The sequence below is a fragment of the Hemiscyllium ocellatum genome, chromosome 44 (genome assembly GCF_020745735.1).
Source record: "Hemiscyllium ocellatum isolate sHemOce1 chromosome 44, sHemOce1.pat.X.cur, whole genome shotgun sequence".
In the NCBI taxonomy this organism is placed as follows: domain Eukaryota; kingdom Metazoa; phylum Chordata; class Chondrichthyes; order Orectolobiformes; family Hemiscylliidae; genus Hemiscyllium; species Hemiscyllium ocellatum.
In genome coordinates, this window is record NC_083444.1 from 22,937,592 (window position 1) to 22,962,312 (window position 24,721).

Genomic DNA, 24,721 nt, shown 5'->3' on the forward strand with positions numbered 1-24,721 from the left:
CAGAATGAATGGCACCACAAAGTAACCCCATACAATGCGACTGCCTTGAGACAAATGAGAGAAACAAGCACGACTCAGCAAACACCAGTGACCCTGAGGTTTTGTATATACTTGGCAAGGACATGATTTCCCTCAGATATGCTATTTAATTTTTAAGGAATGACTGGGAGTGTGATTGAGCAGTGCACAACTTAATAGTCCCCTTCATCCTGACAAGGCGTTAAATCTATAACCTTCTAAAAATAGTTATTCCCATCAAACTCTCCTTTACAGAAGTAACTACAGGGAAAGAGCTTCCTCCCTAGCCAAATCCCTCAACACTTGAAGTTCCACTGACAACGAATGCACATTTGAGTCCAACCTGGGTTTTCTTGAATGCACATGGAACTCCATGCGAATGCATATAGTGCCCAAACACACATCCTCATCTCGATTGTCTTTATGTTTTTTCTTCCGCCAAAAAGAAGAAAACTTAGTTCACACGTCACTTTGACCCCAAAATAGAGGGTGAACATTTAAAACTATGTACAGCAGTAAAAGGGTTGGGGGTGGGGGGGGGGGGGGGGGGGGGGGGGGGGAGAGGGATTTTTGTTAAGACAGATCCTCTGAGTCAAAGCTGTGCAATCTCTCAAAAAGAGAGCAAAGGCTCAAAGTTAAGTGAGAATGAGTTCTGATTTTGATACCACATTAAACAGAAGGAAAGGTTGGCAATGGCAGACATCACACTGTGAATTACACTGGGTAGAAACCAATGCAGACACCATCTTTGCAGAATCACCTACGGTCAGTACAAACGGCCTACTACTTTTGAACATAGCAGAACACATCCAGTGTTCCGCAGGAGCGTGACTGGGAGGTGTGGGGAGTCGGAGATGGGCATGGGGGTGGTGTGAATTAAAGCTTCAAAATTACATTAGATTACTTAGTGTGGAAACAGGCCCTTCGGCCCAACAAGTCCACACCGACCCGCCAAAGCACAACCCACCCAGATCCATTCCCCTGCATTTACCCCTTCACCTAACACTACAGGCAATTTAGCATGGCCAATTCACCTAACCTGCATATTTATGGACTGTGGGAGGAAACTGGTGCATCATGCAGACACGGGGAGAACATGCAAACTCCATACAGTCAGTCGTCTGAGGCAGGAATTGAACCTGGGTCTCTGGCGCTGTGAGTCAGCAGTGCTAGCCACTGTGCCGCCCAAATGACAGTCAACTTGAAACAACAGACAAGGCCAGACCCCCTCCCTGTCATTCAACCAAATGAATGCATTGTAAGGGTAACCGAATCAATCTTTGCACAAAGCTCAAGTTGCAAAGGAAAATTGAATGAAAGCAGTACCTTGTTGATTCACTGAGATTTTGTCCTCCTAATTCAGTCCTTGTTTGGTCAACACTATGAGCCATTAGAAGTGGACTACAGCTTGGTGTTTATGGTGAAATATGTTCGAAAAGCTAGTAATTAACTTGATGACGTTCACTGTCAACCTTCAGTGGGAACACTAAGTTTCCACCTCCTGGAAAGGTGGTATAATGGCAGGAGGGTGGAACTGAAATATGACAAACTTGCACAGTTTACGAGGTGAATTATAATGGACAAGCACATGACAGCAAGGATGTAATGTGGGGCACTAAACATGGAAATTGAATTATGATGACACGTTATGGTCAAATGATCCTCACCCATTGACCTCTTGAAGCTTCACTATAAGACTATATTAGCTCAGGAACCCTGAACACCCCACCACAGGAGATCATTTAAAGACAGCATGTTTGTCTGTCTCCAGTCAGTGCATGACTCATTTCTCTCTGCATGAAATCAACTGCTCCATCCTTTGTCAAATCATGTTATCAAATTACACTGATGCCTGCAATCTCACTCTTCACCAGAGTCAGGGAAGGGAGGAATGAAAGTATATAAAAACTTACTGTGTACCTTTCATCATCTCACCCAAATTTACAAATCAGGTGATTTTCAAAAAAACAAACCAAATTACATCTCCCTGAATGACTGTTCACACTGCCCGGCCTTCGCTATAACAGATTTAGAAGATCCTCAGCTCTCTTTTTTTGGAGTATAAAATCAATGATAATCTATCTGCTGCTTGCAGTAATCTATTTAGTTTACATTTAGAACCTTGACAATTGCCATGACAACAGTCTCCTGCAATATAAACTTACCCTGTGACTAACTGGACCATTGCATAAACCAGGCTCAACATGAAACAACACTGTAAATTCCACCCATCCCATTTTAATGGATTGGCATCACAAAAAATTCTGTTCGGTGACATTTAACTGGCAGAAATTTCTGAGCAGGCATGAAGAGTCAAAGAGGCTGCAGCTTCACAGACAGAACACAGACTGAGAGGTCAAGCCCACTATCACAGGAATTCTCTCCTCTTCCCCCGCCTCCTTCAATTTTGCTCCATTCGAACACAGTTTCAAATGCAGAGGTATTGAACAGAGATTCAAAAGATAATGAGCAGACCAAATGACAACCAAAACATGTTCCAGAGCAGCACGGCATACTCCAACAATGCAGGACCACTGACTTAGTTTCTGAGCTAAATTAACAGAACTTTCTGAATAAAACACAAGTACGTCTCCAGACAAATAGCAGCACTCAAACAATCACAGCTGACACAGAAGCAAAACCACAACCAATAGCACTTATCAGCCAGTTCACAGTATACCTGGCTGTATTCAGAAACCCTAACACCTCACCATTATGGTCTTGAGTCAAAAAGCATGTCTCTGGACATGAAATGCAACCGCCTGCCCTGAGCTAACAGTTGCTCAATTCCTCAGATCACAGTTGTGGATGGTTTCAAGCCCATGAGAGTTTGACCTTGGATGACATCATCTCCAGCTCAAACTCAATGCTGAGACACTGTGCTCTCCCATCTTCTAAGTCCAACCATGAAATCCAGCGAGATTCAACACCTCACACCGAAGCCACAATTCCTATCTGGTACAGCCTTTGGGGTCAGTACAGCAGAACAAAAATACAGTTCACTCCTGGGAGACCCTGACTCAAACACTGAGGTGAGGCTGAGCTAATGGCTTAAGTGGGAAGATATCTTGAAGGATGGAGGGGAGAGAGAAACCTGGTTGAAACCTGGCCAAACATAATTGTAGTGACTGATAAAATTCAAGGACAAGTGAGTCAGGGAAGGACTGAACAAAAGGAAAGGGAAGCTGAGATACAGGGGTGCAGAAATGAGGGAGCGAGCTTCAGGAGACTGAGTGGCTTCCTACTTACGACAGTGAGCCACACTGGGCTGGACAGCACACAGGGAAATCTGGAAACAGTGGATGGAGACCAGCCATCACTTCATGAAGCACATGCAGGGGAAATGCTGATGCCTCATTTTAAACCAGCACGTCCTGCTCTACAGAAGGCAGCCAGCAAGATGGAAAGGCAAACGTCCCTGGGTCTCCATGGCAATATTAGACCACTTGAAAGGCTAATTACAAGCACGCTGTTCCCATCTTCGAGAATCGCTGGCACACTCGTTATTTCTTGTCACACTTCCATATCTCCCCCTGCCCGACTTAGGGGAAACAATCCACGTGCTGCACTTGGGACAAATGGAGAGGATCACCCTTGAGAAGGGAATGTAGTGCCTGAACACGTGGCAGGGGTCTGGGAATCACAGGAGTAAGAACAAGGTTTAAACGATAAGAAACACAGCGAGGAACCATTTGGTCTGCTACAGCCATTTTATGCCTTTCACATGCTGTCACCCTTATCTGTATGAGCCAGTATCAAAAGCAGCAGAGAAGGGATGAGAGAGAGGGGGCGAAAGTGCGGGAAGGAGACAGAGAGCGAGAGGCAAAGAATGGCGGGTTGGGGGAGGTGGTAGGAGAGAAGAGGGGAAGAACAGAGACAACAGTTGGGGGGGGGGGGGGAAGACAGAAAGAGAGAAAGAGAGAGACAGACAGACAGACAGACGACAGAGCGAGACAGAATGGGGAGGGTGAAGGGACAGAGACTGCAAGAGAATGGGGGTGGGAGGGAAGGGAGAGAGAGGTTATATGCATGCAGAGAGATCACAGGTTTGACTCGTCAGAAAGACAAGCAAACATCGTTGCCAAATTTCACGTGGGCAGGCAAGAGAATGAAGGAGATGATTTTACCAGACATTTCAAAACATCTGGGGTGACTGAGACTCTCAAGTTAGCCCAGATTGTCCATACAGCCCAATATTGCCAAGCAAAAGAGACCTCAGAGATATTTTGAGATGAGATTTTAACAAAAATTGTACTGCGATGCTGGTGTGCCTTTTCTGACTCACTCCTCACCACTTTACCTGAGGCATGTATGATCCTTCCATCACCTTGAATGGTCCCTTAAATCAACAAAGGATTGGCCCACACCTTTCAACATCCTGGTTAGATGCAACTGAACATGACATTTTTGCGCAAATGTTTGGATGCATGAAAGGAATTTGCAAAACTATTTTAGTTCTACTCTAAAATAAGCAAAAAATAATATACCCCAAAACTATCAGAACCACCAGTCTGGGCACAAACCAGGTTTTCCCAACAAGTCTGAGGAGGCACAGCTTGGGTCACACTGATATTTGGTGGTTCTGACTCTCCCGTCTAGAACAGTGGCTCATCTCCAATCAATCGGACCCATTATCCTTCAGCCCATTTCCTGCACACCATCCCAACCTTCCCCAATAACCTCAACCATGTGCACACTCCATCCACATGACCTGCCACCAAGATGTAGCAGCCTCAGTGTCCAAAGGGAAAAGCATGCTGGGTGACTGCAGCCAAGCTGTTAAGTTCGTTCTCCAGCCCGGGGAAGGAAAACACCAATTGCGAAGGAACAGCTTCATCGATATCATTTGAGGCACGAGAATCCACCGCAATTTCCACAGAAACCTTCCCGAGGCCTTCCAACTCTGGTTTTAAAGCTCTGATCTACAAAACACATCGTTCTCCTTATTTACAGTATCCAACACTTCAGTAGTCCAACATGTTGCCCCTTTTACCAGTTCATGATTGTGTTCCTATTTAACGTCATGAAGTAAACTTGACTGCTCCCACCTGAACGAACAGAAGCGAAAAACACCTGGAGGGAAATAAAGGGTAGAATATCAGTTAGCTACTGTGAGGATCGACAAACATGAAGCTGATCTTGTCACTTGCGGTTTTGTTGTGGGGCCCACAACCTCACTTCTATTCTAGTATCAATGAACAAATCAACCTCAGCTAACAAAAACCAAATCAAATTAATTAGGAGAAGTAGGCCACTTGGCACCTCAGTGAACTCCATCATTCAATAAGATGGTGGCTGATCTGCCCGGGTTTTGAAGTCCACATTTCCTTCGACGACTGCTTCTCCTAAAACTAAAAAGGGATCTAACTCCCACCTCTGCCTTAGGTTATTACAAAATGAATAGGCCATTCAAGCTTGTATTCCATTAAAGTCTCTTCTCACATCCCTTCTTCCTCACGTTTACCCAGTTTCCCCTTGAACGCTGTTCACCTCTTGACCACTCCGTGTGCTGTCAAGTTTTACATTCATCTCTGTCTGAGGTGATGCAGTTTCCCCTGAAAGCGCAGCTAGATTTATCATTGACTCTCTTGTATTTTAGTCCCCAGTTCTGGTTTTGCCCCATCTCTACATTTCACTCTCCTTTCTTAGCCCATGACCCAACGCATTCATGCTGAGTCAAAAACTCTAGATTTCTCTCTGGTCACTGCAGGTGTCAATTAAAAGACAGAAAATGGGTCGGAGTTCCCCTGATTTCTCCTTTCCGAACTGTGACAAGGTGAATGTTGATCCTTAATTGATCAGTGAACATTTTGCCCCCTCAGCCAATGCTGATGTGCACTTGGGATTGAAATAAAAATGTTTCTGGTTTTGAGAGACTCAGTTAACTTTGACATCACTAAGAGAGCCACAGTATGGCATGTTACCTTATCATTTCGTTCACAGAGGAACTTTAGCCGCTGGGCTCTTTTGTGCATGAAAACTCCATCGAGATGGCCTGTTTCGACAGAGCGGATTTCAATTGCCTTCTCGCCCCAACCCATGATCTGGTTTGAGCAGATGTATGCTGGGTAAATACATAATGCAGAGTTACAGGAGGAATCACAAAGAAGTCAGCTTGAGATTGACAGGAGTTTGGGAGAATTGTTCACAGTCACACATCCTCTGCCATCACTATTCAACAATAATTTATACTTGGAGAGCACCTTTAACTAAACAAATCATCCCACCAAACAACGTATAACACCAAGCCACATTATGGAATTAGTACAGATGCCAGGCCATTTCAGAGGTTAGTTAAGAGTTAAGTACATTGCCATGGGTCTGCAGTAGGCTGGACTGAGTAAGGATGACAGATTTCCTTTCCTAAAGGACACCAGTGAATCAGAAGGGCTTTAACACCAATGATAGTTTCATGGTCACCATTACTGAAACTACCTTTAACTTGCACATTTATTAATTGAATTTGAATTGCACCAGATGCCATACCCATTTTATCACCATATCCTCCAAGATTAGCTTGACTGAATTTCCAGTCCAATGATATAATCATTTTGCTACCATGTTTCCATGAGAGCTTAGGGCACAGGCAACCGAAGCCTTGGTTCCCAATAGTGAGGTGAGCAAAATCAGGGATGGACAAGGCCAGAATTAGAGCAGCACAGATATCCAGGAGAGCTGTGGAGCTGGAAGATATTACAGAGAAAGGGAGTAAATCTTGTGGCACACTGCAGAGCTTCCCTCCTCTGGATCAGAAGTCCCTGGATGGAGTTTCAACATAGAATGTGACAGCCAGACATATGCAGTGGCACAGCCAAAAGAGGCCAAGTATTAGTCTATAAATCTTTAAGGTCCAAGAAATCCTGATACATTGTGCTGATGTTTGCTGTGGAGTGAATGTCAGTCAGGATTCAAGGAAGAACTCTGGGTGATTATTGTCGTGATTAGAGTGGTGCTGGAAAAGCACAGCAGGTCAGGCAGCATCCGAGGAGCAGGAAAATCGACATTTAGGGCAAAAGTCCTTCATCAGGAAGTCATGTCAACTATCCGTGAATGGCCTGTTCTCCCATATGTCCAGGCTCTCTCATGACAGATAGCGACTTGGGACAGCTGCTCCCATTGAATCAGCAACAGCAGCATGTTGGCTCACGCCTACAATAGTCTGATTATTGTAAAAAGGGTCAATTTTTATCAAACCATACTGAAAGTTATAAAGCCACTGATGGAGATATAGATGTGGAGTGACACAAAAGTGTTGTGGATGAAACTGCCCATAGGTGGAGAGGTCTTCCTCAGCACAAGGCAGTCAGCAGCACCACAGAAATTTAGAAACTCTACTTGTGGTTCAAGAACTGGCATGAAGTGTTAAAGGAGTGAAATGTAAAGGCTCTTCACTTCGAGTAACTTGCGTCTCAAGGGCTCACACTTGGGCAGTCTACATAAGAATGGTGGTAGGATCAACTGCACTGGCTTCACACTCGCCATGGCCAGCAGTTGGCAAGTCTCAGACAATGACTGTGTTTAGCAGCCACAGTCTGGCTTCCTCAGGAGATAAATTGGGAATCTGAAAAGAAAAGAAAGCCCCACAGACAGATCGTTGTGGGCAACTTACCAACAGAGGTCGGCATTTCACCCCATTGCAGCACCACATCCTTGGTGATCCGGCCATAAGTGTTCACATAAACTCCCTCATCTTCGTAGCATAGAAGCATTTCCATTCCCGCAGTGTTGGGTAGAATGACAATTGCATGAGGCACAATGTGGCTCTGAATCTGGAGGGAGAAAGAGATCAGAAGATTCAGAAGTACATGGGGATTGCAGTTTGGCCATTCAACCCCTCTCTGGCATTAGATCCAAGCTGACTGCTGTCTCAATTCCCCACTTAATCCGTATCCTTCGACGCTCTTACTCAACACACAGTTTTGAAATACTAATTATTGTCTGGCTTTTCAAGGATGGATTTGCAAATTCCTGTACCATATGTGGCAAATAGATTCAGAATTAGACTCCAACCATCACCTCTATGTAAAAGTGTCAGCCCCTTTTACTGACACAGGAGCAACAACGGCCAAATTAGAGTCCTAAACTCTACTGTTTTTAACCCGCAGTGGAGAAAAACTAGCAATAGATCCCACAAATGTCATCATGGTTAGTAAACTAGATTCCCCACAGCGTCGAAACAGGCCCGTCGATCCAACAAGTCTACATCAACCCTCAGAACAGCAACCCACCCAGATGCACCTCCCTCTGACTAATGTGCCCAACACCACAGGCAATTCACCTGATCTGCACTGTGGGAGGAAACCGAAGCACCGGGAGGAAACCCATGCAGGCACAGGGAGAATGTGCAAACTCCACACAGACAGTCGCCCGAGGTTAGAATCGAACCTGGGACCCTGATGCTGTGAGGCACCGTGCCGCCTTAATCCATCCATAGAAAGGAATATTTCTGGGTGGTGGTTTGAACATGAAGGAAAAAGCACCAACTCCTTATAACTCACATGCACTGGGATATAAATATCATAGGTGTTTCCAGTATCTACGTCAACTGCATGAAAGCCTGTAGTGGATCCATATATAACCTTCAATCTCTGACCTTCTTCTACAGTCAAGTCAACCAGTGTTGGTTTGTGAGGCAGGTCTGAAAATGACTAGAAAAGAAATGGAAACAAGTGAAATTCTCTCTCCAGCAAACATTTTAATAATTAGAGCTTGCTAATGATGCTGACCGAGTACATGGATTTCATCATGGACACTATTTTAAACAGAAGCTCAGTCTAAACTAAGCAATAGTTCTACTTCAAATGTCTTCTTGACAAGCATTTGTACCTCAAACATCCAAACAGATTTACAAATAGAAAAAGAAGATCTGGCCACTTTGTTGCCTGCGGGACATTGTAACTACTTGGTTACCTTCCCACATCACAGTTCAAAAATACTTTTCAATGAAAAAGTAATTAAACCATCTTCAGGCTCTGACAGGCACAAAATGATGCCTTTCCCTCTCTTTATAACCCACTAATCACACTCACTAAGGGAGCAGCCATAAGTTGCATGATTAATATTGAAGTTCAAGAACGGAGTCAATTGTGAAGCAAATTCCTGACCATCATTTGTCCACTTTAACGGAATGATGCAGTAATACAGCAGAAAGAGGACTTTCAATCCATCAGGTTAGAATGGGCTCACTTGAAGAGCAATCCAGCTTTTTATGTCCAAGCCACCACCTGTTCTTTCCTCACTGGCCTGCAATTTGTTTTCCTTCAGGTATTTCTCTTTTTTTTTGCGCAATGTTCACTCTATCCCACATCCCTATCAGAACACTGGCTGCTCAAGGAAGACCATCTTCACTTTGTCTCTGGACCTCTTGCTCTGGCTATCAACCCTTCAGTCACTGGAAACCCTTGTACTCTGTTTTTTCTGTCTCAACCCTTTTTCATAACATTAAACACTTCCATTAAATCACCTCAACCTTCTCTGCTCTGTGAAAGACCCTCATTGTTTGTCTGACCTATTCACCATAACATTATAAAACAAAAAGGGGCAGACATAGAACACAGGCCTACTTCTGCCCTGTACCTTCCATCTTTATGATCCTAACCATTACCAGTCAGCCTGGAACCATCATAGCAGATCACTTCTGTATCCAAGACCTTCATGACTTTCCTATAATTTCACATCTGAGACGACACAAGACTCCAGCTATAGCCACACTAATGTTCTCCAAGTTTAGCCTAACTGCCTGGCTTTGGTACTGTGCCTTAACTTACAAAGCTCAGAAATAATTATGATTATCAATTGCTCAATTAACCTGACCTGCACCTTCAGACGTGTGAGTACTAACATCCTCAGACCTTTCTTTTCACCATCAAATTTATAATTGGACTATTTCACCTGAACCGTTCAGAATCATTCTTCCAACAATGCTGTTCTCAGTGATAAGCACACCACATGAGCGCCCCCCAGTGGCACCACCTTGGAGGGCTCCATTATCACTACACGACAGGATCTTGTTATCATAGTTCTTTGTTGCAAGTCTGCCCTTCCGTCCCCTTCTGAATTAGCCACTTTTAAAATTCTCCAAGTACTCCTGCCGTACTATTTTTGCCAATCAAACACCCTTTCTAACTGAAATATTAACAAACTTTGTCTTTCATTGACTACTGGGGCGAAGGCTATTATGGAGAGCTATGAAATGAAACCTGACCTTGAAAGCCATGAACTTATGGTAAGGCTTCGGAGCCCAGGCATAGACCTCAACCGAATTCTTCAGTGCAATAACCAGGAACTTGATCCTCTCGTACTTCACTGTAGAGTAAATAGCAATGGAAAGGTTATTTCTCCTATGCAGTTCACAGATGATAAACCTGATCCCATGGCTAGGGATGATGTAGCCAGCATTCTGCAGCAGCCCAGTCTTTTGGGTTTGTCCATTCCTTGAGAGGTAGGAAGGAAATGAGATGAACTCAGACTACTCCACTCAATCACAGCACAGCTTTTACAATATGTTAAAATAATGCAACAATATTTCATGATATTTCATCAACGTAGTTTGGCATTTGTTGGTCAACATAGACACGGCATGTTACTATGCTGTATAAAGCTCAAATGTCTCTAATCTTTACCCCTCGTCTACATTTGATGTTCTCCAACCAGATTCATATGTGTTTTGAAAGTCAATGGGTTAATGCATTGAGGTATAAAAACCAGTGGTGGGAAAAGCAGAACCACCTTTCAGTTTGCAGAGCTGACAGTGAAAGACTATGAAGAAAGGTCAATGGCTGAAAGCAAACATCCTGTTTTTCTCTCCACTGATGCAGCCTGGCCTGGTGAATATTCCCAGCACCTTTTGTTTCGATTTTGATTTCCAGCATCCACAGCAAACCACTGAGCAGCTGAAACAGAGGCAAATTGTGATAAGTGTAATCTACATAGCAGCTTGGCTACAGCAGGATCACTATAATTGGCCATGGTTAAAGAGGAGAAGCTAATGTGTCTCCCTTGATCCTAAAAGTGAAGGCAAAGATAAGAATAGCCATGATTTCTCTCCATTGCTATCCTGCTCGAAACTGTGCACTTAAGGTGTAAGGCGAAAGTAAACATTTAATAGGATTTATTTTCACCTTGAGGGGGTAGAAATATGATGCTACCCGAGAGGGTGGTTGAGGCAGAGGCACTCAGCATTTAAGAAGCATTTCCTTAAAATGCCAGGAAATAGTGGATCAAGTGCAGTTAAGTGGGATCAATGTAGTTTGGCATTTGTTGGTCAACATAGACACGGCATGTTACTATGCTGTATAAAGCTCAAATGTCTCTAATCTTTACCCCTCGTCTACATTTGATGTTCTCCAACCAGATTCATATGTGTTTTGAAAGTCAATGCATTTGGACCCATGACTGCACTTGATTAAAATCCTTGGTATCAACTGAAGTCTCGTAGATTGCTGGTTTTTCACTCATTTCTATCAATGCCTTATCCAAAGCTTCAAACTAATAATCAGTGCGGTCAACAGGGACTCTCCATTTCTAACCACAAATGTGGGTTATTGCAAATACAGATTTTTCAATGTAAGGGGAGAACTATCAGCTGAAACACTGACTGCCCTTTGAACCAAGCTCTTTTTAGGAGAAACCTTTGTTGCATAGGTAATAACATTCCCTTTCGGATTGTCCAACTGACAGGACTACGTTTGCTGTCTCAAACTCCCTTGCTGCATGTGACTGTACGTCCAACATGCGTCTTGCACCTCACTGATGCTTAGCTCTGTACTCACCGACTTTGTAGTGCACACAGCCCTCCATATCTCCTACTGTGGTCCAGCCCTGCTTCTTCTCCACCTCTGGATCATTATGTAAAATCTTATTCCGCAGCCAGGACAAGTAATACACACGCAGTTTATTCCGTTTACCTGAGGTGGGGTGGGGGGCAAGGAGACAGATAGGATCATTGAAACAGAATTCAGCAACTTCAACAACTGGACATGACCAATTTCTTTTCATGGCAATGAAAAGCCATTCTCCTTTTCTCCCATGGGGAGGGGGGTGTGGTGGAGTGGAAACAAGGATCTGCTGGGAGGTCTTTTTCACCTTTACTTCTTTAGGAGGGCTATACTGTTTCCATTATTTCAGGGAGAGTGGGCTCACTGACAAAACCATCACTCATGCTTGATTGTGCTGGAATGGAATGGCTTGCTCTGCTATTTCAGTTAAGAGTCAACCACATTGTCATGGTTCTGCAGTCAAGTGTAGACCACATTGCGGAAAAGCAGAATATTTCCTTCACTTAAAAGGAAATTAGCAAATCACAGGTTTTTAACCACGGCTTCATGATCACTAGCAGACTAACTTTTAATTCCATACTTATTAATCTTATTAATTGAATTCCTTTAAAGGAAGAGGAATTCTTCAGTTCAGAGTACCTTATTGTTCCAGAACTTCACCAGCTTGAAGCAATACACTATGCAGCCCACACAATCAAGGTGTAGGTGTAGCTTGTCATGGGAACATAAGCTCCTGACTTTATCTAAACTGTTCATGGTGCTGCACCTGGTCCTAGGGGTCAGGATAACACTGGGAAAACAGGGGCAATTGGAAAACATTTCTGTCCAGAGTTTGTTAGAAAGGGCTTTGCGTGAACATCATACAGGTAAGGATAAAGATAAACTAACATTCTTCAGCGCTCGGATTTCACTGTATTTTGGAGGTCCCGTCTCCATTTTACATTGAAAGCTCTCTCACTTGCATGTTCCTGCTGTGTGCTACCGCTTTTATGCACCTGATATAGTGATGAGGAGGTTCAGCCCTTCTAAGACATCCATCTGCTGGAAGCGTCGACGACTGATGAGGCTGTAGACTTTACCCTGGCCACTCCGATCAAGTAGCATCAGCCCATTCTCTGTGCCCACCAGCAGATTCACACCTTCAGTAATCATAGAATGCACAATGAACAAGACACAGGAAAACCAGAACAACAAAGCTTTGCTAACACAGTATGGATTGGTCACAAATCTGAGGAGGAATTCTGTGACCAGCAGTGAAAAATCAGAATGGTATGTTGCTTCCCTGGTGCCAGCGTCAAGAATGTCTCAGACAGGGTGCAGAATGTTCTCACTGGGGAGAGGGGCCAGCAAGAGATCATTGTCTACATTGGAACCAATGACATAGGAGGGGAAAAGGTTGAGAGTCTGAAAGGAGATTACAGAGTTAGGCAGGAATTTAAAAAGGAGGTCCTCAAGAGCAGTAATATCTGGATTACTCCCAGTGCTACAAGCTAATGAGGGCAGGAATAGGAGGATAGCGGTTGAATGCATTGCTGAGGAGTTGGTGTATGGGAGAAGGATTCACATTTTTGGATCATTGGAATCTCTTTTGGGGTAGAAGTGACCTGTACAAGAAGGACAAATTGCACCTAAATTGGAAGGGGATTAATATACTTGCAGGGCTATTTGCTAGAGCTGCTCGGGAGGATTTAAACTAGTACGGTGGGGGAGTAGGACCCAGGGAAAGAGTGAGGAAAGAGGTCAATCTGAGACTGGTACAGTTGAGAACAGAAGCGAGTCAAACAAACAGTCAGGGCAGGCACGGACAAGGTAGGACTAATAAATTAAACTGCATTTATTTCAATGCAAGAGGCCTAACAGGGAAGGCAGATTAACTCAGGGCATGGTTAGGAACATGAGACTGGAATATCATAACAATTACAGAAACATGACTCAGGGTTGGGCAAGACTGGCAGCTCAATGTTCCAGGATACAAATGCTACAGGAAGGATAGAAAGGGAGGCAAGAGAGGTGGGGGAGGGGGGAAGAGAGTGGTGTTTTTGATCAGGGATAGCATTTACAGCTGTGTTGAGGGAGGATATTCCTGGTAATACACCAAGGGAAGTTATTTGGGTGTAACAGAGAAATAAGAAAGGGATGATCACCTTATTGGGATTGTATTATAGACCCCCTAATAGTCAGAGGGAAATTGAGAAACAAACTTGTAAGGAGATCTCAGCTATCTGTAAGAATAATAGGGTAGTTATGGTAGGGGATTTTAACTTTCCAAACATCGACTGGGACTGCCTTAGTGTTGAGGGTTTAGATATTAAGTGTGTACAAGACAATTTTCTGATTCAGTATATGGATGTACCTACTAGAGAAGGTGCAAAACTTGGCTTACCCTCGGGAAATAAGGCAGGGCAGGTGACTGGTGTGTCAGTGAAGGAACACTTTGGGGACAGCGACCATAATTCTATTAGTGATGGAAAAGGATAGACCAGATCTAAAAGTTGAATTCTGAATTGGAGAAACGCCAATTTTGACAGTACTAGGCAAGGACTTTCAAAAGCTGATTGGGGGCAGATGTTCGCAAGTAAAGGGATGGCTGGAAAATGGAAAGCCTTCAGAAATGAGATAACAAGAATCCAGAGAAAGTATATTCCTGTTCGGATGAAAGGAAAGGCTGGTAGGTATAGGGAATGCTGGACTAAAGAAATTGAAGGTTTCATTAAGAAAAAGAAGGAAGCAGGTATAGACAGGATAGATCGAGTGAATCCTTAGAAAAGTATAAAGGAAGTAGGAGTATACTGAAGAGGGAAATCAGGAGGGCAAAAAGGGGACATGAGATAGCTTTGGCAAATAGAATTAAGGAGAATCCAAAGGGTTTTTACAAATACATTAAGGACAAAAAGGGTAACTGGGGAGAGAATAGAGCTCCTCAAAGATCAGCAAGGCGGCCTTTGTGTGGAGCCACAACAAATGGGGGAGATACTAAATGAGTATTTTGCATCAGTATTTACTCTGGAAAAGGATATCTGTCGACTTTCCTGCTCCTTGGGTGTTACCTAACTTGCCATACTTTTCCAGTAACACACTTTTCGACTTTAACAAGGACATGCTGGACCTGAACCCTCATTAACTCACTTTTGAAAGCCTCCCTTTGCCTCCAAACAGTCTTCCCCAATCAACCTTTGTACATTCTTATCTAAGACTATCAAAATTGGCCTGGCCCCAATTTAGAACTTCAACTCATGGCCCAGAGCTACATTTTCTATAATTATTTTAAAATTAATGGAAATGGTCACTGGTCCCAATATACTCCCCTACCAACGTTTCCCATCACTTGCCCGAGCCGATTTCTCAAGAAGTGATCAAGTTTTGTCCCTTTCTAGTAGGGCCCTTTACATACTGTAGTTGAGAGATTCTTCCTGAAGACACTTAAATTTCTCTCCAAGCCCTTAACACTTTGGCAGTCCCAGATGATGTTAGGAAAGTTACAATCCCCTATTACAACTTCATTATTCTTGCATCTATCTGCGATCTCCTTAAATATCTGTTCCTCAATCTCCTGCTATTTATTGGGGGACGTTTAGTGCAATGTTCTACCCATATAGACTCAGTGGACGATCCCTCAAGAATGCCCTCTCTTAGAACTGCCGTCTTGTTTTCCCTGATCAAAATTGTAACTCCCTCTTGCCTCCATTTCTATTCTTCCTATAGCATCTCTACCTGTCGGCCCTCTTGCATTGAAATAAATGCAGTTTATCCCAGACTTCCCTTGCTTGCTTCCAAGCTCTTGCCTGCCCTGTCTAGTACTGGGATTACCAAAACTGCCTTTACTATTTATCTTGCTCTCATTAACATCTATACACTATCCTAAACCTTCTCTTTTATTTTTCTATTGCTTTGGATCCCAACACCCTCCCAAATTGCAAATCTGTCCGCCAGGATATTGGTCCCTATCTAACTCAGGGGCAATTTCCCTGATTATCACAGTGTGATTGAGAGTAAATTTCCAGATTTACAATGTCCACTCACTCAAAGATCTTCCATCAAATCACCTTTGGAAAGCTTTAAGGCCAAAAACTCAAATTCTGCCAGTCTGCCCAACTATTGGACACCTCAGACACAAGGGATCAAGATCACAATACTTTCTGCAGTGTTTGTAGCACAAATGTCCCTAACATCTCAAGAGGAAAACACAGCTTGATTGTAGGCATTTTTGGCTCAACTTGTCTGCTGTCTGTACACTGTTTTATTTCCAATTTTTAACCATGGTCTGGGCAGATTCTTTGTATTACCCATTCTTCCATTTCTAAAAGAGTGCCTGGACCCAAAAGTTGTCTTTTTGAAGCCAGAAGTGTCAGACATGTTGCACCATTCAGATTTTAGCGAACACAATTTCATTAGATTTCTAGGGCGTTTGCCCTCCGACAAAATGACAAGCAGCTAGTGTGACTTGATGAAAATGGATGTGTACAGAGTGACAAGGATCAAGGAAATGTGAAACGGCATGGCTGTAACAGTGGACAGAGCTTGCTATCGAACAGTTATCAAGCTGTTTTTCCTCTAATATCTTGCTCAATTCCCATGCTTCCATCAAATCTACAGCAGCACCTCGAGACATTGAGCACGTTCCAGTTAATTACACGAGGTGTTCAGACCAATAGAAAAGGGACATTAATCATCTGAGCAAAACGTACCAAGTAACAAGCTCCCAAGTACGTTAAGCAACTTGCAGAACATGACTACACCAGCAACACGTCAGCAAGTCTTGTTGGAAAACCATAAGATAGATCCTCATGTGGCGCAGTGATAGTGTCCCTATTGTTGGACCTGAAGGCCTGTGTTCAAGCCCCACCTGCTCCAGAGGTGTTTACTTCCCTGGGCAAGGAATTCAATAGATTACTGACATTAACCAGCAGGTGGCGATAGACCCAACCTCACAGCTATTAAACAGAATCTCAGCCTTTTAAACAACACTTTAAAAAAAATCAGGAGAATTAAACTGGACAGACTTCCAAAACATGAAACCAGATGGATTCAACACACCACGCTTTCATGGATTATCAAATACACCAACTAGGGGCTTTCCTCAGCCCCATAGTCTCCCTACCTGGTACACCATCATATAGACTAGCCAAGGAACTCCACTGAAAACTAAAACACCTAATTGAAGATTCACGCCACTCCATTCACTCAACCCAAGAATTCCTGAACACCAAAGACACCAAGACAGAAGAGGTCGAAATAATGGTCTCCTTTGATGTTACAGCCCTTTTCACATCAATTAACATTGGCCTGGCCAAAGAAACACTGGCATCACTACTAGGAAAACCAGGACCACAAACACCAGACAGCACCAACTTCATCCGCAAAGATAACATCCTCAAGCTAGTGGACCTGTGTTTCACCACCCACTTCACGTTCAATAACAAAACCTCCAACCAAGTCAATGGAACACCTATGGGATCCCCAATATCAGGGCTCTTAGTGGAAGCAGTAATGCAGAGACTTGAATCAGCTGCCCTCCCATCTATCCAACCCAAACTTTGGGTCTGCTACGTAGATGACACCTTTGTCATCACAAAACGGAACAAATTAGAAGAAATACACATCATCAACAAGATCCTGATAGGCACGAAATTCACAAAAGAGGAGGAGAACAACAACATACTCCCATTCCTAGACATGACAGTTGAACATACAGTTAACAGAGCGCTTCAAACCAGTGTCTACAGAAAAACAACACACATGGACCAAATACTTAACCTGAGAAGCAATCATCCCAATACCTACAAACTGAGCTGCATCAAGACATTATTTCAATGAGCTACATCACACTGCAGCACCCAAGAACTACAAAAAGCAGAAGAAAAATATCTATACAATGTTTTCAAGAAAAACAGGTACCCAATATACGCAAAATGCCAATTCCTCAGAAAAAACCCAAACAAGCAGACACAATGCAACCAAAAACTGTAGCCATACTACCTTACATCAAAGACATTTCAGAAATGACTTCCAGACTACTCAAACCCCTGGCATCATGGTAGCCCACAAACCTACTAACACACAAACAGTGACTAACGAACCTAAAGGATGCATTAGATACGACCAGCAACACTAACGTCATTTACAAAATGCAATGCAAAAACCGTAAAAAAAAACACATCGGACAAACCAGCAGGAAACTTGCCACCAGGATACATGAACACCAACTGGCCACCAAAAGACATGACCCACTCTCACTAGTTGCTATACATACGGACAAAGAAGGACATCACTTTGACTGGGACAACACACACACATCCTAGGACAGGCGAAACAAGGACACGCATGAGAATTCTTAGAGGCACGGCATTCGAAGCAGAACTCCATCAATAAACACATCAATTTGGACCCTATCTTCCTTCCCTGGGGGAAAAAAAAACGGAAATGACATCACCCACCTTAAGAAACCAAGACCTATAAAAGGCGGGACATACTACCAGCGCTTCAGAGACTCTTGCTGATGTTACCTAGTATGGTGACGAAACATCTGAAAACAAACCTTCGAGCTCAACAAGCTAACTTAGAGACTTATCATCAACCTGAATTACAAATCTTCTCAAAAATCGCTAATGTGATTCATTGTTCCGAGGTGGTGTTGAAGGTGACCGATGAGAAAGGTTGTCTGCATGGATTTTCATATGGTTTTTGACAAAGTCCCTCATGGTCAGCTCATCCAGAAGATGAAGATGCATGGGAGCTACTGTGACTGGGCCACCTAGATTTTGAACTGGATTGCCCATAGAAGGTAGAGGGCAGTGGAGGAAGGGTGTTTTGATAAAATGGAGAGCTAGAATGTCTTTCAAGTTTCTGTAGTCCACACTATCTCCAAGTGGAAGGATATTTGTCTGGTTGGAGAACCACAATTTGTGGTGTTCCACAGGGATTTATACTGAGACCTCTACTGTATGTGATATACATAAATTACTTAGGTGAAAATGTAGATTAGTGGGTAAGTTTACAAATGACACAAAGATCGGCAGAATTGTGAATAGTGTAGAAGATTGTTTAAGAACAGAATGGAATATAGAACAATTGCAGAAATGGGTGGAGAAATGGCAGATGAAGTTTAATCTTGTTAAGCATGAGATGCTGCATTTTGGGAGATCAAACGTTAAGGAAAAGTATACAGTTAATGGCAGGTCTCTGAACAAAACTGATAATCAGAGGGATCTTGGAGTTCAAGTCCATAGCTCTCTGGAAGTGGCAACACAAATAGATAGGGTTGTAAAGAAGGAAGATGGCATGCTTGCTTTTATTGATCATAAAATAGAGTGCAAGAGTCAGGACGTCATGTTGCAGCTCTAGAAGACTGGTTAGGTCACACTTAGAGTATTGCTTTCAATTCTGGTCACCACATTACAGGAAGGGTGTGGAGGCTTTGGAGAAGGTGCAAAAGGTTTACCAGGATGCTGCCTGGTTTATAGGGGATGAGCTATCAGGTGTGGCTAGAAAAACTCTGGTTGTTTTCTCTACATTGGCGGAGGCTGACGGGAGACTTGATAGAAGTTTCTAAAATTATCAGATGGATTGATGGGGTTGACTGTCAGAATTTTTTTTCTCAAGTTGAATACTAGGGGGCATGCATTTAAGGTGAAAGGGAGAAAGTTTAAAGGAGATATGAGAGGCAAGTTTTTTCTTTACAGAGAGTGGTAGGAGTCTGGAACATGCTGCCAGGGTGATGGTGGAGGCAGACACGATAGGGGTGTTTAAGGGACTTTTAGATAAGCATATGGATATGCAAGGAATGGAGGGTTATGGAGCAAGGGTAGACGGAAGGGATTAATTTAATTCGGCTGCATGTTTGGCACAACATCGTGGGCTGAAGGGCCCATTCCTGTGCTGTACTGTTGTATATTCTTCAGATCCAGAGTCTTCAACTGCTCATCATGTGACAAGCCCTTCATCACAGGGATCATTCCTGCAAATCTTCTGTGAACCCCCTCCAATGCCAACACACATTTCCTTCAGATATGGGGCCAAAACTGGTCACAATATTCCAAATGCCCTCTGGCCAGGGCTCAGCTGTACATCTCTATTCTTGTTTTCTAGCCCTCTTGAAATGAATATTAACATTCCATTTGTCTTCCTAACAACTGTACTGAACTTCCATATTAACTTTAAGAGAATCTTGAACTAAATCCCCCAAATCCCTTTGCGCTTCACATATCTGAATCCTTTCCCAGTTTAGAAAATAATCTATGCCTCTGTTCTTCCTACCAAAATGTATAACTTCATTCTTTGCCAAATTGTATTCCATCTGCGACTTTTTTACCCATTCGCCTAGTATATCCAAGAACTGCTGCATCTTTCCTGTTTCCTGAATATTATCTGTCAAAGTATAACAAATTAAGTTTAAGGATAGCAATCCCTTGCAATGGTGCTGACAGATTTCTTTTATAGAGAGGTACTGCAAGCACATATAGGCAGGATGGGAAATTAATGGGTCTCACTTCGAAGGTAGGCACATAAGTTCTGGTTTCAGCCTACCAGAGGCTTTGGTGCTTTATCATTAAATATATTTAAGGCTGGGATAGACAGATTATTAAATGGTGACTCAGGTTGGATGGGCTGAAATGGTCTACTTCTGCTCCCATGTTTTATGTTGGTCCTGAACAGAGCTCTCGAAAACTTTAGGGCGGCATGGTGGCTCAGTGGTTAGCACTGCTGCTTCACAGCACCAGGGACCTGGGTTCAATTCTCACCTTGGGCAACTGTCTGTGTGGAGTTTGCAGTTCTCCCTGTGTCTGCGTGGGTTTCCTCCGGTTGCTCCGGTTTCCTCCCACAGTCCAAAAATGACGTAGATCATGTGAACTGGCCATGCTAAATTGCTCGTAGTGTTAGATGCATTAAACAGGGGTGAATGTAGGGGAATGGGCCTGGATGGGTTACTCTTCGGAGGGTCGGTGTGGACTTGTTGGGCTGTAGAGACTCAAAACTTTAATAAAAGCTGGATGATTTCCTGAGCTAAAATTCAGCAAATGGATGATAATTTTAGTTTGGAGGTTGCTTGTGTGCACGTTGAGGGTGGTTAAACTCTGTCATACACATGAACACTTGCCAGTTGAAATTAAAAAGGGAAAACTACACAATCAATCAATCAGTTCCATTGTGTTTTGGGCTTGCTACATCACCAATTGTGGCCAACTTTAATTTGGGGAAGGGAGAATTGGGCTGGAGGAAACAACAAATTAAAGTTTGTTAGAAACATGCCAATTGTGTGCACGAATCAAATTGTTGGACTGATCTCATAGGTGACAGAGCTGTGACACTTGTAGAAGGCTGCAGAGTGTAAACAAATTATACATTGTTGAACGACTGAGTTAAGATCTTGGAGAAAGGAGATATGGAAAGTGTGACTGACTGGAATCACATCACTACCTGCCAGAGGTTCACACTACAATGTCAAGAACACTTTAGAAGGCAGCCCAGTCTTTCAAAGGCTACATTTGAAAGTAATTAAGCCCTCCAAACCACTCTCTTTATTACCAGCTGTAAAAACTACAGTTCAATTGACCCATTGCTGGGACTTGAATTGCAACAACTGACACAAAAATGTATTTCTGGATAAAAGGATTCAGCAAATCTTTGCCACTCACCCATTTGGACTTACTGATTTCTGAGATGAAGTATTTGTTGGGAGATAGTTACGTTGTGGGGGATGGGGGGGGGGGGGGGGGTATGGCAGTGTTAATGGGGTGGAAGGCAAGTTCCTATAGAGTACAAACAGCAGAAAGAAATGTTTTTATGTGTTAAAGATTGCATGCAAATTCCCCTCAAGTCCCTCTGATACAGTATCTTGTTGCACTTCCAAAGTGTTCAGTTCCACTATTATATTTGGAGAAACCACCATGTATAAGGAGGGATCTTTGTGCCATCAAATTGACTTCTTGCATTGAACCTTGTTCTGGAGTGAACTCTTCCATGATACTTGCGATCTTATCGTATTAGTGGGTCTTGTACGTTGGTTATTAATAAATTTACATGAAACAACGGAAGCAAGTATTTTTCACTCAAGAAGAGGCCAACACATTCAAGTGGAAATCACCACAACATCAAAAAGCACTTTAAAAAAACACTTCAGCTACTGACCCCACAAGGCAGCACAAAGTATTTCAGAATTAAAACGTTTCTTGTATTTGCGTATTTCGGGCGTATCACTGTGCGGTCGTGTGTTGGCCGGATTGACATTCACCACCGAGCACTTCCTGTCTTCATACTTCAGTTGGTTTAATCCACCTCCATCACTGATGCTTAGACCTAGAAGTGCAAGAGACCGTCAACCATCACACTTCATTATAGAATCAACTAACCTAATCTACATCTGCTCCAAACCCTTGCACTGTTTGGCATTCTGGCTTGTTCTTTTTTAAGATTAGATTCCCTACAGTATGGAACCAGGTCTTTTGGCCCAACAACTCCACACTAACCCTCCAAAGAGTAAACCACCCAGACCCATTTCCCTCTGACAAATACACCTAACACTATGGGCAATTTAGCATGGCCAATTCACCTGACTTGCACATCTTTGGAGTGTGGGAGGAAACTGGAGCACCCGGAGGAAGCCCACGCAGACACAGGGAGAATGTCTGTGTGGAGTTTGCACAGTCGCCTGAGGCTGGAATCGAACCTGGGACCCTGGTGCAGTGCTAACCACTGAGTCACTGTGCACTGACATTGTCCAACAGAGAATTGAGGACTCAAGTGTCAATTACATTTTTAGCTACTCAATGCAAAAGGCACTGTAGAAACCAGACAGCTGATGTGGGGACTGGCTGCACCTGGTCACTGTCTGACAGATGGACAGTTAGAATCAGGAACCCTTATTGAGGGCTGCTTCCTACTATCAAGAATCGATGGAGGCGGGGTGGTTCTACAGATTCAAAGCATCCTTGGATAAACCTGCAGTAAGATTATTGACACGCAAAATTTTCTAGAGTTTCTTAAAGCCCAAGGCAATTGAATTCTTTGATTTGTGATGCCTATTACATGCACTGAAGACAAGTCCCACACCCCACCCAATTAAAAAAGGATACTATCCTGACTATAAAGTCATTTCTTCGAACTATAATATTCCATGATTCTAAGCTACGACTAGCTAGTTAGAGATCAGGCTTCCAACTAAATCTGGTATGAATTAGACGGCTCAACATTAGTTAAGGTTAGATAATAAGAATCGGAATTATTTAGAAAATCCGCATCAGAAGCTGTCTGGCTCATAAAACCATCAAAACTCTAATAAGCTCCATTTAATATACAGTAAGTGCTGGACTCAGTTGAAGTACAGTTAATTGCAGCACCCTTTTCAAGTAATGCATTGCAGATTTTGATTGCTGTGTTTCCACATTCATATTGCAAAATAATCCAACAATGATGTGGCAATTAATGGTCAGCTTAGGATAAGGGCAAGAGGGATGAAGCCTATGTGAGCAAGAGTGCAGCATCTTGTTGTTACATCACGGGGTAAACCCTCTTGCTTAATTTCAACAAGCAACACAGAAAAGGTTTATCCCGTGCAGTAACCTGTGAAAATCCGAATGGCCAAGAACTATTTAAAGTAAAAATGAACAACTTTCTTTCTTAAAGTATAACAGAGAATAATTAACTAACTATTTACAATTCTGACTTTCCCCTCTATAATACTAGCCCAATAAAACCCCCCAATTAAGGTTTACTGGAAAATGCAAATTTCAAAACCAGTCAAATCTACTTTTTATATTTTCCTCTATAGAGTTGTTCTCCAGGTCAGTGGGGATGTTTTTCTCTGTGCAAACTCCTTCTCTAGACAGGTACCTCTCAGAGTTCTGACTAGCAGCCTAAATCTGTTGGTCTTTTGTCAATTATCCTTCAACTGTTAAATTTTTCCCTGTCTTAAACCCCCAAAGCATCACAGTGTGTCATCGGCTTTTACTTTTGCCAATATACTGAATTCAAACTTGATTGGAGTTGGTATTTTTTGGGGTATAATTTAAGCTGATTGGCCCAATTCAATTTGTTTTTGTCTCCAGGCAACCAGCTACACTAGCTGCTGGATCAAAAGGTTACACTATATCTAGTTCAGAACACTTGGCGTTGTCAGGTAGTTCTGCTAGCTTTTAAATTTCTTGAAGGTACACTACACCCACATCTTCATTGCACTAGTAATTGTTTTCTTTTGAAAGTTCAAATCATGATTAGGAACTGCCTGGTATGGTTTGCAAATAGGCCACCAGATGCACCTTGCATTGGGGCATGACATAGTGAACTTGTGCCCTTTGCACGATCTTGCTGGTGGTGGAGCTCTCAAAGAACATAGCCTAGGCATTTTTTGAAGCCTACTTTTTCCTGGTTTACTGCTTGATGGACGAGTCTTTGGGGAGTTGTGCATCAACAAAAGGCCTGATAAGCAAGAAATCTGTGGGCCTGACAGGAACTAAGCCAACTGCTCAACTTCCTGATCTATCCCATGTGTGCACTGAAAGAGGTTTGGGACCTAGAAGGTACCAGATTTGAAAGGAGATGGGCCAAGAAAAAAAAATTTCTTTTCTCTTCCTGTTCTGATACTGGCAGGAGTTAGAACATAGAACATAGAAGGATACAGCGCAGTACAGGCCCTTCGGCCCTCGATGTTGCGCCGACCGAATCCTACCTAACCTATACTAGCCCAATAACTTCCAAATGCCTATCCAGTGCCCGCTTAAATGACCATAAAGAAGGAGAGTTCACCACTGATACGGGCAGGGCATTCCATGAACTCACAACCCGCTGTGTGAAGAATCTACCCCTAACATCTGTCCTATACCTACCACCCCTTAATTTAAAGCTATGTCCCCTAGTAACACCTGACTCCATTAGCGGTAAAAGGTTCTTAGTATCTACCCTATCTAAACCCTAATCATCTTATACACTTCTAT

At 43.0% G+C, this 24,721-nt stretch overlaps 1 protein-coding gene across 2 annotated transcripts in view; it reads right to left on the reverse strand.

The window, feature by feature from the left end:
* Nucleotides 1-576: 576 nt before the first annotated feature.
* The window catches only part of LOC132835150 (misshapen-like kinase 1), a 289,538-nt gene continuing 265,393 nt past the window's right edge, over nt 577-24,721 (reverse strand). For both annotated transcript variants that reach the window (XM_060854484.1, XM_060854483.1), the window contains 8 exons: nt 21,921-22,088; nt 12,791-12,934; nt 11,790-11,924; nt 10,223-10,323; nt 8,517-8,666; nt 7,628-7,787; nt 5,943-6,082; nt 577-5,091 (listed from right to left, as the gene is read on the reverse strand). In XM_060854484.1, coding sequence (XP_060710467.1) covers nt 5,008-5,091; nt 5,943-6,082; nt 7,628-7,787; nt 8,517-8,666; nt 10,223-10,323; nt 11,790-11,924; nt 12,791-12,934; nt 21,921-22,088 — 1,082 coding nt within the window. In that variant the 3' untranslated portion in view covers nt 577-5,007. The remainder of the gene's footprint in view (nt 5,092-5,942; nt 6,083-7,627; nt 7,788-8,516; nt 8,667-10,222; nt 10,324-11,789; nt 11,925-12,790; nt 12,935-21,920; nt 22,089-24,721) is intronic.